The 15518-nt window shown below is 39.7% G+C and overlaps 1 protein-coding gene across 1 annotated transcript in view; it reads left to right on the forward strand.

Moving 5' to 3' along the window:
* The window catches only part of LOC126324271 (male-specific lethal 3 homolog), a 157494-nt gene that overhangs the window by 54033 nt on the left and 87943 nt on the right, over positions 1-15518 (forward strand). Inside the window, exon 3 of the mRNA XM_049994946.1 lies at positions 708-817. Coding sequence (XP_049850903.1) covers positions 708-817 — 110 coding nt within the window. The remainder of the gene's footprint in view (positions 1-707; positions 818-15518) is intronic.

A 15518-nucleotide genomic window follows, 5' to 3' on the forward strand; every position in this document is an offset into this window, starting at 1 on the left:
AGTGAGGTTGAAAATGTAAGAATGTGCACAGGTGATGATTTGTCCAGTTAAAATACTTCACAAATTTCCTTTAAACAAGCTGGATGCATCGTGGCTCATCATGAGTCTCCACAGTATATGTTCATAGGTAGAGAGTTGCGGTAACTACCAATGCTGTATCATAATAAACCAGATAAAATTACTGAAGAAAACATTGTTCCCTCTGAGCCATCCTTACTTTTACTTATGTACTGCAATCGGATGGTGAAGTAATAAGCCTGTGTACATCAACAGTTCGAATTACAGTAAGATTTCATGTGGATTAGATTTTAATATATTTTCCTGTTTTAGTGTGCAAGTTATAAACAGTTTTTTTAGACTGCAATTTGTCTATTTTACCTTGGGATGCGTTCCAGCCCCAGCCATTGACAGATAAAAGCAAATTAGAGCAAAGGTGTCATGTACTACATAAATCACTGCACTATACACTAGTGATAAGTATGAGGATGCGGCACTGTAGTACAGACTATGATATGATACAGTGTGTCCATGCCTCAGTGTGTCTGTTGAACAAATAAGCCTTGCTACAGTCATCATCATATAACAGTGTCACTGCAATTAGAAAAAATCAAAACCAGATACTTGAAAGTTATCTGTGTGATTGTACCCTCTTTTAATATTTTTATTTGGAGCTTGGTGCTGATACTCAATTTCTTTTCTCTAATTAGGGCTGGAATTCATCATGGGATCGATATGTGAGTGAAGATTATGTTCTAAAGCATACAGATGAAAACTGGCGACTGCAGAGAAAACTTGCAGAGAAAGCACATTTACGACCGTAAGGAATTCTGGTTTTCTTTGTTACTGATTTTTAAATTTGAATTCTAATATTTTTTTACTTTGGTGTTTCAGTAACATACTGAAATTTGATTGTATCTGGGTGTGTGCTTCTGAAAGTAAAGGAATGTATTGATGAGTGTATTAATGCTTTTGCTTATCAGCATTGGATATTAATTGTTATATTGAGTCTCGTCACATTGAATTCTTTTAGTTCTTCATATCGTCGCATAAGAAACAACACTGCCTATGTTACATTTTTTGTGAAACTGAGTTATTACTACCATCACAACTTCCGTGGTGTTTGTCACTCATTGATGAAGTACTTCATGTCAGAGCCAGCAGATGGTGAATGTAGGACCATTTGAAAAACACCGTCTAAGTTTGATAATATGAAACACCAACATAGAGTTGATAGAACACGGTGTACTGCTATGTTTCCCTCAATTTATTTCAGAATTTTATGCATTTTGTTTGTGAAGTATACTGTACTTACCGACAATTTTTTATAAGTTCTGTATATTTCAAGCTTAATCGCATTAAGTGCAAACTGAATGTGAGAAATCATCCTTTGTTCTACACATGTACTTAAGCAATGTTGTTGCTAGCTCTTCGATTGTTTTGTGCGGATTTTGATGGAGTTCTACATGTTGATGTTGAAGTAAGTATTCAGCATTATTTTTTTTTCTTCAATTTGTACACTGATATTAATAGAAATGATATTCCAACTATGGTCCTCTTACCTCTGGTTTTTCGTAATTCACAATAATTGTCTTTACTGTATATAAATGTTGTGATGTTATTATCCAGTTTGTATTAATTTTGAACAGTTTAGTGGAAGGATTTCTTGGTAATTTTAATGGAAAGCTTACTATGGTTATTGGTGGGATTTATTGGTAATTTTAGTAAATGGCTTACTATGGTTGTAAGTGGTACATTCTGGTAGTCTGTTTTGTTAGTTCCTTGCATTTCAGATAAGTGACAGATGAAAGTGATGATGATGGCTTGTTTACAGTGGAAGAAATCATGGCACAAAAAGATTACAGATCATGTCTTACCAGCAACGCAGTAGTCAGACAGAAAAACCATCATGCAAATGTAGAATAAGTGAACAGTTCACCTGTTTTTTTGTCCACAAATAATCAATGTTATATAGCCTAGATATCATTCCCGTTTTGGCACAGTAATAAAAGTTGTGCTAGGTCTATATAAAAGCAAATGGTAGCGTACATAATGTGAAATATAATTTTACTATTTCCTTATTCAGACACTTGAATTATTTCCAAAGGTAGTAAGTCCACCTACACTTTTATTAATCTATGCTATTCATAATATTATTATTCTTCTGTGCAGGTTCAGTTTCACCCATACAGGCCTGAACAATTTGGACAGTTCTCTGATGAATATAACTGAAATGGGCATATTTGTGTGTGTGTGTGGGGGGGGGGGGGGGGGGGGGGGAGAGAAAGATATTTCTCCAGGTAAAATTAGACATTCTCATATTAGTGAAGAACATTTTCATTGTATTTTAGAATTAGTAAACAATTTCCTAATTTTTCAGGTAATTCATTCTTCATTAACCCAAGCAATATGGAAATGGATATCAATGATGATGCACCACTCTTGCTCCAGGAAACCAAACATTGCTCTGTGCAAGGAACAAATGGTATTCAGAAAGAGGACTCATTAAATCACTTAAGACATTCAGCCAGGTGCTAAGAAGGAGGCAGTAATCATTAAATGTCTGTTATATCAAAGAAAGTCAAATATCAAAATCCAACATCTATGATGAACACAGTCCTTATTCCAATTTTGACTACAATCCTTCAGAAGAGCTGCTAGATAAGTTGCACATACAGGATAAAGATTTTGTCAAAATGATACACCATAAATGGAAACAATGAAAATAAAGGTCGCCAACACATGAAATAAGTTAATGAAAGCACCATGAAAGTAGCAAGAAACAAGTTGATGTTCATTTCCTTAAGGACGTTTTCAACAAACTTGTAAAACTTCCCTCACACTACCTTAATTAGCAGGTTGTACGTTGAGTGTACATTCTATTCTTTGACTAAACTCTTTTAATGTTATGAAGAAGACTGCCAAAAGGAAGAGAAGCTATTAACCAGGCAAACAGATTCGGTATTCAATGAAGAGAAGTTGGCAATATTTCAGCCACTAAAAGATCAGTATGGTGTTGTCACTGCTGTCAAGTATGTAGTGGAAAAGTGTCTGAAGATGTATACAAGGAACATACAGAAAATAAGGAATAAGGACAGAGCTAGGAAACATAAAAATATGGAGCAAGCAAAATGTAATGAAGTTTATTTGTTCTTTCTTTCCCCTCCCCCCCCCCCCCCCCCCACACCAACACATACAAGCAATTAAACTTGATCCTTGTGTGAATGCCGAGGCAATGTACTTAAAGATTAAGTAGTCACGACGCTATTAACTATTGATGGGATGAAACACAATGTGACCTATGTTCTTCATATCTTGCATTATAGACAATGAAACAAACTCTTGGATGAATTAAAGCCAGTTGTTCTATGGTAAGACGGTCATGTCTACCAGAATAGAAACTCCGCATTCTCTACTGTTCTTCGACACTTGTCAATGGAAAAAGGCACAACAATAGAACTGAAGTTTCCAGTCAAGGGGCGCACAAACATGGAGAGCTATAATGTATATTCCAAAATGGACACAGTTCTGAACCTGAAAAGAATAAAATACAATAAGACATTCAGAGAAGTTTTCTTGCCAAGTCAGTATGCTGAGTGGACAAAAGAAGCCAGAAAAGTCCCACTCCCCTTCAGTGCAGTTTTTAAAGTATACCTTTTTCAGAAATCATCCTCTGGGGAAAAAGAAATAGCAGCATACGATTCTACTAGACCAGGAAGAAACTGCAATGACAGTGTGGTTCATAATCTCAGAGCTCTGAAACACAATGCTAAAAGAATTACAGACAAATTTCAGCAATGAGTATTTCACATTGCCAAGATGATCAAAAACTATCCAAATGATGACAGAATTCCCACCTCTCCATACAGTAAGATTGAAAATAAAACAATGTAAGTGGAAGCATTTGCAAGAGGTCAGAGAACACATTCCAGTTGATTGTCATCCATTTTAAACAACATCCATGTGGAAAATGAAAAGTACAAAAAGAAAGTGTCAGAAATTCAGTCCAAGCATTTGACCTGTGATTTAATGTATACATTTATAAACAGTTCAAATAGTGTTTGATAACAAAGTTATGAAAGCTAAACTGACATAATATTTTCGTGTTCTTTTTGTCTAATTCTTACATTTTAAAACAAACAAAGTTCCTATATTATTTTCTAATTGTATCTTATGATTGTGTTAAGTGAACCAAACTGTACTGCCATATCTGATTGTGTTTAGATCTGATTGTTAATGAATAAAGTTAATTTTATTTGGAAATTGAGTGATTCCCTGTAAACACTGCCTATCTCCCCTAAATTGTAAAGTAAACAATAACAACACGGACTATATCCCATAAAACTATAGTTTTACCAAGTAATTTGAAATTTATAACAAAATACATTCAAACCAGTAACAGAGTATACAAAATTTGGAAATGAAAGACTACAACAATTTTAATAGTTTTAATGCAGTTTTTTTGTCTCCTGAAGACTTCCACAAATGTCACATAGATGGTGTTGTTTTTCTAAGCGACGATATGCTCAGTGTGATACTCGTAATAATACTGTGTGCTCTAGCACATGTCAGCATTAATTTTATCTGTGAATGTGGGCATATGAAAATGTACGTGTTTTCAGGGTTGCCACAGATTCTGGAAATCAGGGAATTTCAAATGTGTCAAGGAAATTTGAAGAAAAAAAAAAACACTGGAAAAATCTTGTTTTTTGTCTCAGTAGATGAAATGGTTTGTTTACTGAGATGTCATGCATTGTCACTTGCTGGTTGCAGCTGAGCACATGTGCCACTTCCCTACTCCCTTGCTATTACTTCTTCTCCCCTTCCAGCCACTTCCCTCAGCTTACAGTCAGTGCTGCAGCCATTTTTGCCACTGGCCTAGCAGCTGCTGACGAGGCAGGGAGGTGTGAGGAGTGGTTTGTGTGGATGTGATTCTCAGTAGACACAGTGGCCGGAGATGGCAGTCATGTGTGCCTGAGTTGTGTGTGAGTGATTGTGTGAATGTGCATGTGCTCTCATTTTCTGACAAAGGCTGGTGACCGAAAATTTAATTTGAGAGTGTGATTGTCTTTTCTACGTGCCTGTCTGTGACTTGCCAATCATCTTTACAGTGAGTTACTACCTATCCTCATTATTATTGATGCTCAGAGTATTTGCACAAGTTATCTGTTGCATGGATTGATCACTGCAGTCCGATTTCATCAACAAGCTGTCTGCGACTCCTGAACAGCTGACCACATGTGGATTTCTGCGACAGGCTGAAACCGCAGGCCATTCCTGCGGGTATCTCTAATGGGTATCTCAATCTGAAGCCCTTCATTTCCCACTAATGTACAGGTCCTGCTCATCAGATTTAGTCTCACTGAACTGCCCGCAGGATGGGTCTGTCTGTATGTGGCGTAATACAGTGGATTTTCATGATTTATCCGTGGACCAATGGCTGAAGTGCTCCTCAGCAGGCCAGAAGCCACAGGCAATGGTTTTCAGAAGCTGCAACTGTTCACCGCAAATACGTTGTGCAGTGCAGCCTTTTAGACCTTTTATTTATACTAGTACATTTCGGAACTTCGAAAGTAGTTCAAATATCAGAAAGTATGGACAATAAGAAGAAGAAAATTTTGACGGTCACTAGCAGTTCGTGCACTTCGTACTCAAATATTTATCAAAAGAAAACTCGCCTAGTACCTGTAAAATAATAGATATAACACAGTGAGTAATAACTGACAATAATGAACACGGTAGAACCAACATTTTATTGACAGTCACCTATATTGTTGGTTTACACAACTCTTTCCCGCCTTATACATTTCTTTCAGAGGTTATTTCTGAAATCGATCAAGGTATTTTAAATCTGCCTTGCGACTTGAAGGAAATGTGTATCTTTGTCACCAAATTGATTTTGTTTTATTGAAATAAAATAACTTCAGTGGTTTTAATGAAACGCACATACCATTTGGCTTGCTTTCTCATTCTAAAAGCTGCTCAGTTTGCTAGTTTCATTCAGATATTTCCTTGTTTGGCTCTGTTGCTTCTTGTACTGTAGCTTCAAAGATGGATTGTGAACTTACATTTTTACTTACTCTTGAGATCTTAAAATTTGTCAGGGGGAATGCTAAAACTTGTCTGGAAATCGTGGAAATATCAGGAAATTTCACTTGGGTAAAATTGTGGCAACCCAGGGTTTACCCATTCTCAAATATCGGTGAATTGAAGGATGCAGTTGAAGATTTAGTACAGCATTCAGGAAACCACAGCCAGCATAATCATAACAGAATGGTTCTTAATTAAAAATGCTTGCTTGCCAGAATGAGTGGCAGAGCATCCTACTGCATCCTGATGAATTCCTGTGTTCCAAACTAAATTTACATCTGAAGCAAGACAAGAAATGGGAGAAAGAAAATTTTGCACGTACTACATGGCCAAAGAAAGTAGGTGAGGTCCAACACAAGAGAAAAATGAAAAGACTGTGATGGAAACTCACAGTTTGTTTTTGCTCACCTTAGTTTTTATTTTAAGGAAGGGAAACTGTAAAACTCTGTGAGTTCTCTGTGTTCTCCACTGAGTAAATGGCTTCAGAGTTTGTCAAACAAAACAGTTCAGAAGTAGTAAGTCAGTTATATCTGTAGTAGGTAAAGCAACAATTGATTAAGGTTAATTACGTACATAGTATTTTTGCTTAAATTTGCATAAATAAAATTGTTTATGGGTAAGTTGTGAAGTCTGTAAGAATATTTTTTTGGCAGGTTACATCTGATAACACTTCAGTGATGTGGCATTTGAAAAAGCCACACCTTTTGTAAAATGAGTAAAGGAAGGCTATTGGATTTAAACAGTTAAGGGGAGTTATGGACGTAATACACTGGTCACGTAAATGTGACCATCTGCAGAAACCTGAATAACCACTGTTTGCAGTGCAATATGTGCAGGAAGTGTGTCAGTGAAGTTCTGGAAGGTACTAACACGGAGGTGGAGCCATGCCAGCTCCAGTTCTGTGGCCAGCTCTGCTACGTTTCTTGCTTGAGGATAAATGAAGCGAACAGTCGGATAGAGGGGGGGGGGTCTACAGATTCACAGTCGGATTTAAATCCGGGGAGTTTGGTGGCCATGGGAGGAGGGTAATCTCATCCTGGTGCTCCCTTAGAGCCACACAATTAACTGCGAGCTGTGTGACATATTGCATTGTGTTTCTGATAGGTGACATTGTGCCGAGGAAAAACGAACTGCATGTGGGGATGGGTGTGCTCCCCAAGGATGGAAACACATTTATGTTGAGCCGTTGTGCCTTCCAGAACGAGGGGATCACCTAGAGAATGCCACGAAAACATACAACGCTCACTCCTGGTTGCAGGGCATTTACTTTATTCTGTTCACACTACCGGCCATCTTGTCCTATGAAGCTTAACATGATTCATCTGAAATGGCCACCTGCACCACTCATTGGACATCCAGTTATAGTATTGGTGTGCAGATACCAGCCTTCATCATTTATGAACAGCAGTCAGAATGAGCACATGAACCAGGCCTCTACTACATAGGCCCATATGCAGCAATGTTCACTGAATAATCATTGAAAAGACACTGTTGGTAGCCCCTGGATTCTTCTGGGCAGTTGGTTGCTCAAGGTTGCTCCATTTGCTTGTACACCTCTCTGCAGCCATTGTTCGATTCTGTCGACTATGGCCCATGGTGCAGACAGTTGCCTTGAAGCCAGTTTTGGATAATACAGTTTCAGCATGATCGGTATATATTAAACACGGTGGCATGTGAGCAGTTTACAAACATAGCTGTTTCGGAAACGCTTCTGCCCTTATCACGAAAGCTAACGATTGGTGCCCTTTTGGCTGTGAGATAAATCTTTCTGCTTCCACATTGTGAACAACTGCACTGTTTTCCGCATCCCCCCACTCACCCCCCCCCCCCCCCCACCCCCACCCCTCTCCCAATATGCTTTATATCCCTTCGACTGCTAGTGCTTCCACCAGGTGTCTGGTGTGACTAGTCATTGCACATTGATATTGAACGTAGGAGATGGTCACATTGTCTCATCATATGATGTTGAAGATGAAGATGAGAGCAGTTGATGTGAATACTGTTTACCAGTTGGCGTAACCCAGTACTAAAAGGACAACAGGTACTTTGGGGCTGTTGCTGTCGCAACCGTTACATGTGCATCCATTATGTCCATAGCTGAGTAGCAGTGTATAAACTGTGAGTCACTCCTCCTTGAAACATGAGTTGTGGTATGAGTAGCTAAAATACTTTGTTGTGAAACAGTTTTTAAATAATAGGTGCCCAAAATTTTGATCTTAATCAGTAAAAATCTATAGTTGGTTGGCTTCAGCACAAGGAGGTGGTGGAAGGACGTAATTCTTATATACAGAGAACCTTGATCAAAGCTGAACATGCATAATGCAGAAAGCTGTCAAACCGTACAGGTATTTCAGTCCAAATCTTTTCAGTACACTTTCCTATGCTAATTTTTTGTTTGAAGTGGAATGTACCTAACAATTAAATGGAATGCAAATTTTAAGACATAAATTATGCAGAAAAGAGCTTACACAGTACTACTGCATAACAGTATACATTTGTTATTAACAACTCTAAAAGGATGCTACTTTTAACACAGACTGTACAGCCCTGACAGTGCTGTTAGGCGACACAAAACCAAGAAAAGAGGTTTGGCGCAGTACTGTACTGTGGGTGTGAACATCAAAGGAAATGTTTTGTTCATAAGCCTTCATCTACATCTACATGACTACTCTGCAATTCACATTTAAGTGCTTGGCAGAGGGTTCATTGAACCACAATCATACTCTCTACCATTCCACTCCCTAACAGCGCGCGGGAAAAATGAACTCCTAAACCTTTCTGTTCGAGCTCTGATTTCTCTTATTTTATTTTGATGATCATTCCTACCTATGTAGGTTGGGCTCAACAAAATATTTTTGCATTCGGAAGAGAAAGTTGGTGACTGAAATTTCGTAAAAAGATCTCGTCGCGACGAAAAACGCATTTGCTGTAATTACTTCCATCCCAATTCGCGTATCATATCAGCGACACTCTCTCCACTATTACGTGATAATACAAAATGAGCTGCCCTTTTTTGCACCCTTTCGATGTCCTCCGTCACTCCCACCTGGTAAGGATCCCACACCGCGCAGCAATATTCTAACAGAGGACGAACGAGTGTAGTGTAAGCTTTCTCTTTAGTGGACTTGTTGCCTCTTCTAAGTGTCCTGCCAATGAAACCCAACCTTTGGCTCGCCTTCCCCACAATATTATCAGTGTGGTCTTTCCAACTGAAGTTGTTCGTAATTTTAACACCCAGGTACTTAGTTGAATTGACAGCCTTGAAAATTGTACTGTTTATCGAGTAATCGAATTCCAAAGGATTTCTTTTGGAACTCACGTGGATCACCTCACACTTTTCGTTATTTAGCGTCAACGGCCACCTGCCACACAATACAGCAATCTTTTCTAAATCGCTTTGCAACTGACACTGGTCTTCGGATGACATTACTAGACGGTAAATTACAGCATCATCTGCGAACAACCTAAGAGAACTGCCCATATTGTCACCCAGGTCATTTATATAGATCAGGAACAGCAGAGGTCCCAGGATGCTTCCCTATGGAACACCTGATATCACTTCAGTTTTACTCGATGATTTTCCATCTATTACTACGAACTGCGACCTTCCTGACAAGAAATCACAAATCCAGACACACAACTGAGACAACTAGAAGTCGCTTGTGAGAAACAGTGTCAAAAGCTTTCCGGAAATCTAGAAATACGGAATCAACTTGAGATCCCCTGTCGATAGCGGCCATTACTTCGTGCGAATAAAGAGCTAGCTGCGTTGCACAAGAGCGATGTTTTCTGAAGCCATGCTGATTACGTGTCAATAGATCGTTCCCTTCGAGGTGATTCATAATGTTTGAATACAGTATATGCTCCAAAACCCTACTGCAAACCAACGTCAATGATATAGGTCTGTGGTTAGATGGATTACTCCTACTACTCTTCTTAAACACTGGTACAACCTGCACAGTTTTCCAATCTGTAGTTACAGATCTATCGGTGAGCGAGCGGTTGTATATTATTGCTAAGTAGGGAGCTATTGTATCAGCTAATCTGAAAGGAACCTAACCGGTATACAATCTGGACCAGAAGACTTGCCCATACTAAGCGATTTGAGTTGCTTCGCAACCCCTAAGGTATCTACTTCTAAGAAACTCATGCTAGCAGATGTTCGTGTTTCAAATTCTGGAATATTCCATTCGTCTTCCCTGGTGAAGGAATTTCGGAAAACTGCATCCAATAACTCCGTTTTAGCAGCACAGTTTTCGGTAACAGTACCATCGGCACTGCGCAGCAAAGGTATTGACTGTGTCTTGACACTTGTGTACTTTACATACGACCAGAATTTCTTCGGATTTTCTACCAAATTTTGAGACAATGTTTCGTTTTGGAACCTGTTTAAGGCATCTCGCATTGAAGTCCGTGCCAAATTTCGCGCGTCTGTAAATTTTAGCCAATCTTCGGGATTTCACGTTCTACTGAACTTCGCATGCTTTTTCCGTTGCCTCTGCAACAGTGTTTGGACCTGTTTTGTGTACCACAGGGGATCCGTTCCATCTCTTACCAATTTATGAGGTATGAATCTCTCAATTTCTGTTGCTACTATATCTTTGAATTTGAGCCACATCTCGTCTACATTTGCATTGTCACTTCAGAAGGAATGGAGATTGTCTCTTAGGAAGACTTCTAGTGACACTTTATTCGCTTTTTTAAATAAAATTATTTTGCGTTTGTTTCTGGTGGATTTGGAAGAAACGGTATTGAGCCCAGGTACAATGACCTTGTGATCACTAACCCCTGTATCAGTCATGATGCTCTCTATCAGCTCTGGATTGTTTCTGGCTAAGAGGTCAAGTGTGTTTTCACAACCATTTACAATTCGCGTGGGTTCGTGGACTAACTGCTCGAAATAATTTTTGGAGAAAGCATTTAGGACAACCTCGGAAGATGTTTTCTGCCTACCACCGGTTTTGAACAAGTATTTTTGCCAACATATCAAGGGAAGGTTGAAGTCCCCACCAACTATAACCATATGAGTGTTGTATTTATTTGTTACGAGACTCAAATTTTCTCTGAACTGTTCCGCAACTATATCATCTGAGGGGTCGGTAGGAGCAGCCAATTATTAACTTGATTCGGCTGTTAAGTATAACCTCCACCCATACCAATTCGCACGGAGTATCTACTTCGACTTCACTTCAAGATAAACCACTACTGACAGACACAAACACTCCACCACAAATTCTGCCTAATCTATCTTTCCTGAACACTGTCTGAGACTTCGTAAAAATTTTAAGCCTTCTGTCAGTGTTTTGTTTTCCATTATTACTGATGTGCACAGGCACCCATTGGATCATTTTCCACACTCTGCTGCAATCGGCGCAATGAAAGAGATGGGTGTTGTTTCGTTAAACAGTGGTTTTACCTGGCAAGTTCAAGCACTCTAAATAAATGCACTGTCTGCATTATTTTCTGCCAGTATAAGTTGACTAGAGCACTTAAAGTGATGATATGATGTTGAACAAAAAGTAAGTGTCATTAACCCTTATCGGAAAGGTTAAGGTAATTGAGGCAAGTGAGAGAGAGAAATTTGCTGTGCACAAAATAATATTGCACTTCATATGCAGTAAACACTACTATGATTCTTCAAGAAACAAGATTGAGATATGGGGTGACTGGATGATAGGGAAAGAGCAAATAAGAAGAAAGGCAAAGAACGCAGGAAATGAAGCAATAAGAGTATGGACATGGTTTGTAAGTGTGCAGACAGAAAGCTCACGTTTGGACCCATGTTGCAAAGGGAGGCTCTGAAAATCACTAAAATACCTAGAAAAATCGACAGGGTGGCTGGACAGTTTCAAAGCTAAGCACAACATTGTGTGGATGAAGTATGTTGGGAAGCTGTGGATGACCAGGAAAGTATAGCAAAAGAATGGAAGACAATACTGCACAGCCTAATTGAAAATTATGACCCAAAAGGTGTGTTCAGTGCTGATGAAATGAGACGCTTTTATCATGCACCGATTTTTGAAGTCTGTAACAATTAGTTAAGTGCACCAGCAGAAAAATTTCAAAGGAAAGATTTACTGTACTGCTAAGTGGAAACATGGTACATGAAGTGGCGAAGCCACTGGTGACTGAAAAGGCAGCAAAACTGTATTGTTTCAAAAACATATGTCGGTAAGCTTCCAGTCACATGGTGAAGCAAGTTCTCCTTTTCCAAGACAATGCAACCTGCCACCTGAAAGTCATCAGATATGAAACTGGATTGGTTCTTGCCAGATTCAGCCAGCCTCTCACAGCCCATGGATCAGGGTGGCTATTTACACATTAAATTCCCATTACAGGTCAGTATTGGTGTAATCTCTTATTCCCAAAAGTACATCTGTTCTTGCACATCAGTTTCTGCTGTGGATTCAGTAAACTGGATTGGCTTGGCAGCACGCACACACAGTGCAAAACTCTTACCAAGCGCTTCAACAATGGGGGTGTGGAGGTGAAGAAAGACATTTATATGGCCGTCAAAGCTCAAGAACATACAGCAACAATTGCTGAATTAATTAAAATACAAAACATTCATTTAGGTGAATGACAACATTTGAAGTGATGACTGTCAATTCACTCCACTTTTACTTCAACAGATGTAATAGAAATTCGCAGCACAGATGGTGCTCAGAAGGAAACAAAGGAAAAAGAGGAGCAAAATAATGTTCCTAAAAAAATTAAAATACCTGAAGGAGCAGTTGTATGCGTAAATGATATTATGCCATTTGCAGCACACACAGATTCTTGTAACCTGTTGGAACTATTGTAGAGTGCAAAAAAATATGTAGAAAAACAATTTTGAACAAGAAATTCAAACAGGTTGCCCTCCTCAATATGTAGGGAAAAAAGTGAAATGTAAAGCAAATAAACATGAGACCAGTACTGTATGTATGTATATGAAAGAGTAAAATAATAGTGTAGTGTTACATTGTACAGTACATAGTAAATGAACACCTTCTGTGGTGGAGTGAAAGTACATGAATATACAAGCATTACAAAAATTATACTTTTGTGCATGGTACTCAACAAATTTTATGTAACCTAGAGAGTTTTATTTATAGCAGTTTCATTTATTGCTCACTGAGAGCTGTGAAGAGCAAAAAAAAAAAAAAAAACTCTGCAATAAAGTGTCAGTGGAAAAGATTATTACTTTATTTCATGTCCATGGGTAATTGGCACAATTCATATTGTATTGTGCAGCAAGAGCCAATTTACAGCATGCTGTTCCAGTGCCTAGTGAACTGTGGAGCACACTCTGCCCCACAAAACACACATTCACCATGAGGAATTGGATAGGCCTGCATAGTGGTGATCTGTAATATGTCCATTCCAAGTAGTATACCTTACATAATCCCCAACTGCGAGTTCACTGTGTTTTGTTTTGTCAGAGAAAGTAGCTGTGAAGAAAGTAAACCATAAAAAGAACTCTTGTTAAAAGTATAGTATATATTTATGGGATTCCTGAAATTTTATATTTTATTGTTCAGAACAAAAGCTTAACTATCTGGTAGTGAAGTATGTGCAGTGTTGTAAAGGATGTTGTTCATTGTCACTCCTGAAGCGAGAATGCGGGACTGGCAGAATGTAAATATTTTCTTGTTGTGGCTGTGTCAATCATGGACTTCCAACTGCCATGCTGATTGTCTTGAAAGCTAGATAACAAACGAAATAGAAACACTGTTGCAGGTGTGCAGGCTGTGGTGCTATTGATCACTTTTGACACAGTACAGCTGCTTATCTGCCCTGCTACAGTTAAAGAGTATGACAGTGGTGGACCTGTGAACATGAAACAAGCTTTATCGCATAGTAGAAGAAAGCCATTCACAACATGAGAGGAAAATATATTATGGAAGTATTCAAATGAGGTACACACATCAAAAAAAAAGTTATCTATCACCCCGGTTCCCAGAACTCCTGAAGATGGACATTGACTGTGGATATTGTATCTCAGGCACTGTCCCTTTGACTGTTTAGAGATGTTACTTAACCTGCCCAAAGATGTAAACAACCATGCATGAACAGCGCCTATTAGATGGAGGGGGTCCGGCAGCCGATCAGTTCCAGCAATTCCACCAGGGAGGAGGTACATGGCTTCTGTCATCTGTAGTTCAGCCATGCCTAGTTCAGCCATGCCTAGACGGTCAGTACCGCGGTTGGATCGCTGGCGCATTGTTACTTTGTGCCAGGAAGGGCACTCAAGAAGGGACGTGTCCAGGTGTCACGGAGTGAACCAAAGCGATGTTGTTTGGACACGTGTGTGTGTGTGTGTGTGTGTGTGTGTGTGTGTGTGTGTGTGTGTGTGTGTGTGTGTGAGAGAGAGAGAGAGAGAGAGAGAGAGAGAGAGAGAGAGAGAGAGATGAACTGTTGGTGACATGCCTTACTCAGGCTGCCCAAGGGCTACTACTGCAGTGGATGACTGCTACCTGCAGATTATGGCTTGGAAGAACACTGACAGCAATGCCACCATGTTGAATAATGCTTTTCGTGCAGCCACAGGATGTCATGTTATGACTCAAACTGTGCGCAGTAAGCTGCATGATGCACAACTTCCCTCCCAGCATCCATGGCGAGATCCGTCTTTGCAACCACGCCACCATGCAGCGTGGTACAGATGGGCCCAACAATGTGCCGAATGGACCACTCAGGATGGGCATCACGTTATCTCCACTGATGTGTGTCGCATCTGCCTTCAACCAGACAATCGTCGGAGACGTGTTTGGGGGCAACCCAGTCAGGCTGAATACCTTAGACACACAGTCCAGTGAGTACAGTGAGGTGTAGGTTCCTTGCTGTTTTGAGGTGGCATTATGTGGAGCAGACGTACATTGCTGGTGGTCATGGAAGGTGCCGTAACGGCTGTACGATACGTGAATGCTATCCTCCAATCAGTAGTGCAACCATATCAGCAGCATATTGGCGAGGCATTCATCTTCAGGGACAACAATTTGCACCCCCGTCATGCACATATTGTGAATGACTTCCTTCAAGATAATGACATCACTCGACCAGAGTGGCCAGCACATTCTCCAGGCATGAACCCTATCAAACATGCCTGGGATTGTTTAGAAAGGACTATTTATGGACGTGACCCACCAACCACTCTGAGGGATGTATGCTGAATCGCTGTTGATGAGTGGGAAAATCTGGACCAACAGTGCCTTGAACTTGTGAATAGTATGCCAAGACGAATACAGGCATGCATCAATGCAAGAGGACATGCTACTGGGTATTAGAGGTACCAGTGCATACAGCAATCTGGACCAGCACCTCTGGAGGTCTTGCTGTATGATGGTACAGCAAGCAATATGTGATTTTCATGAGCAATAAAAGTGCAGAAATGATGTTCAAGTTGATCTCTCTGCCAATTTTCTGTATGGGTTCCGGAACTCTCAGAA

This window comes from Schistocerca gregaria, chromosome 2, assembly GCF_023897955.1.
Source record: "Schistocerca gregaria isolate iqSchGreg1 chromosome 2, iqSchGreg1.2, whole genome shotgun sequence".
In the NCBI taxonomy this organism is placed as follows: domain Eukaryota; kingdom Metazoa; phylum Arthropoda; class Insecta; order Orthoptera; family Acrididae; genus Schistocerca; species Schistocerca gregaria.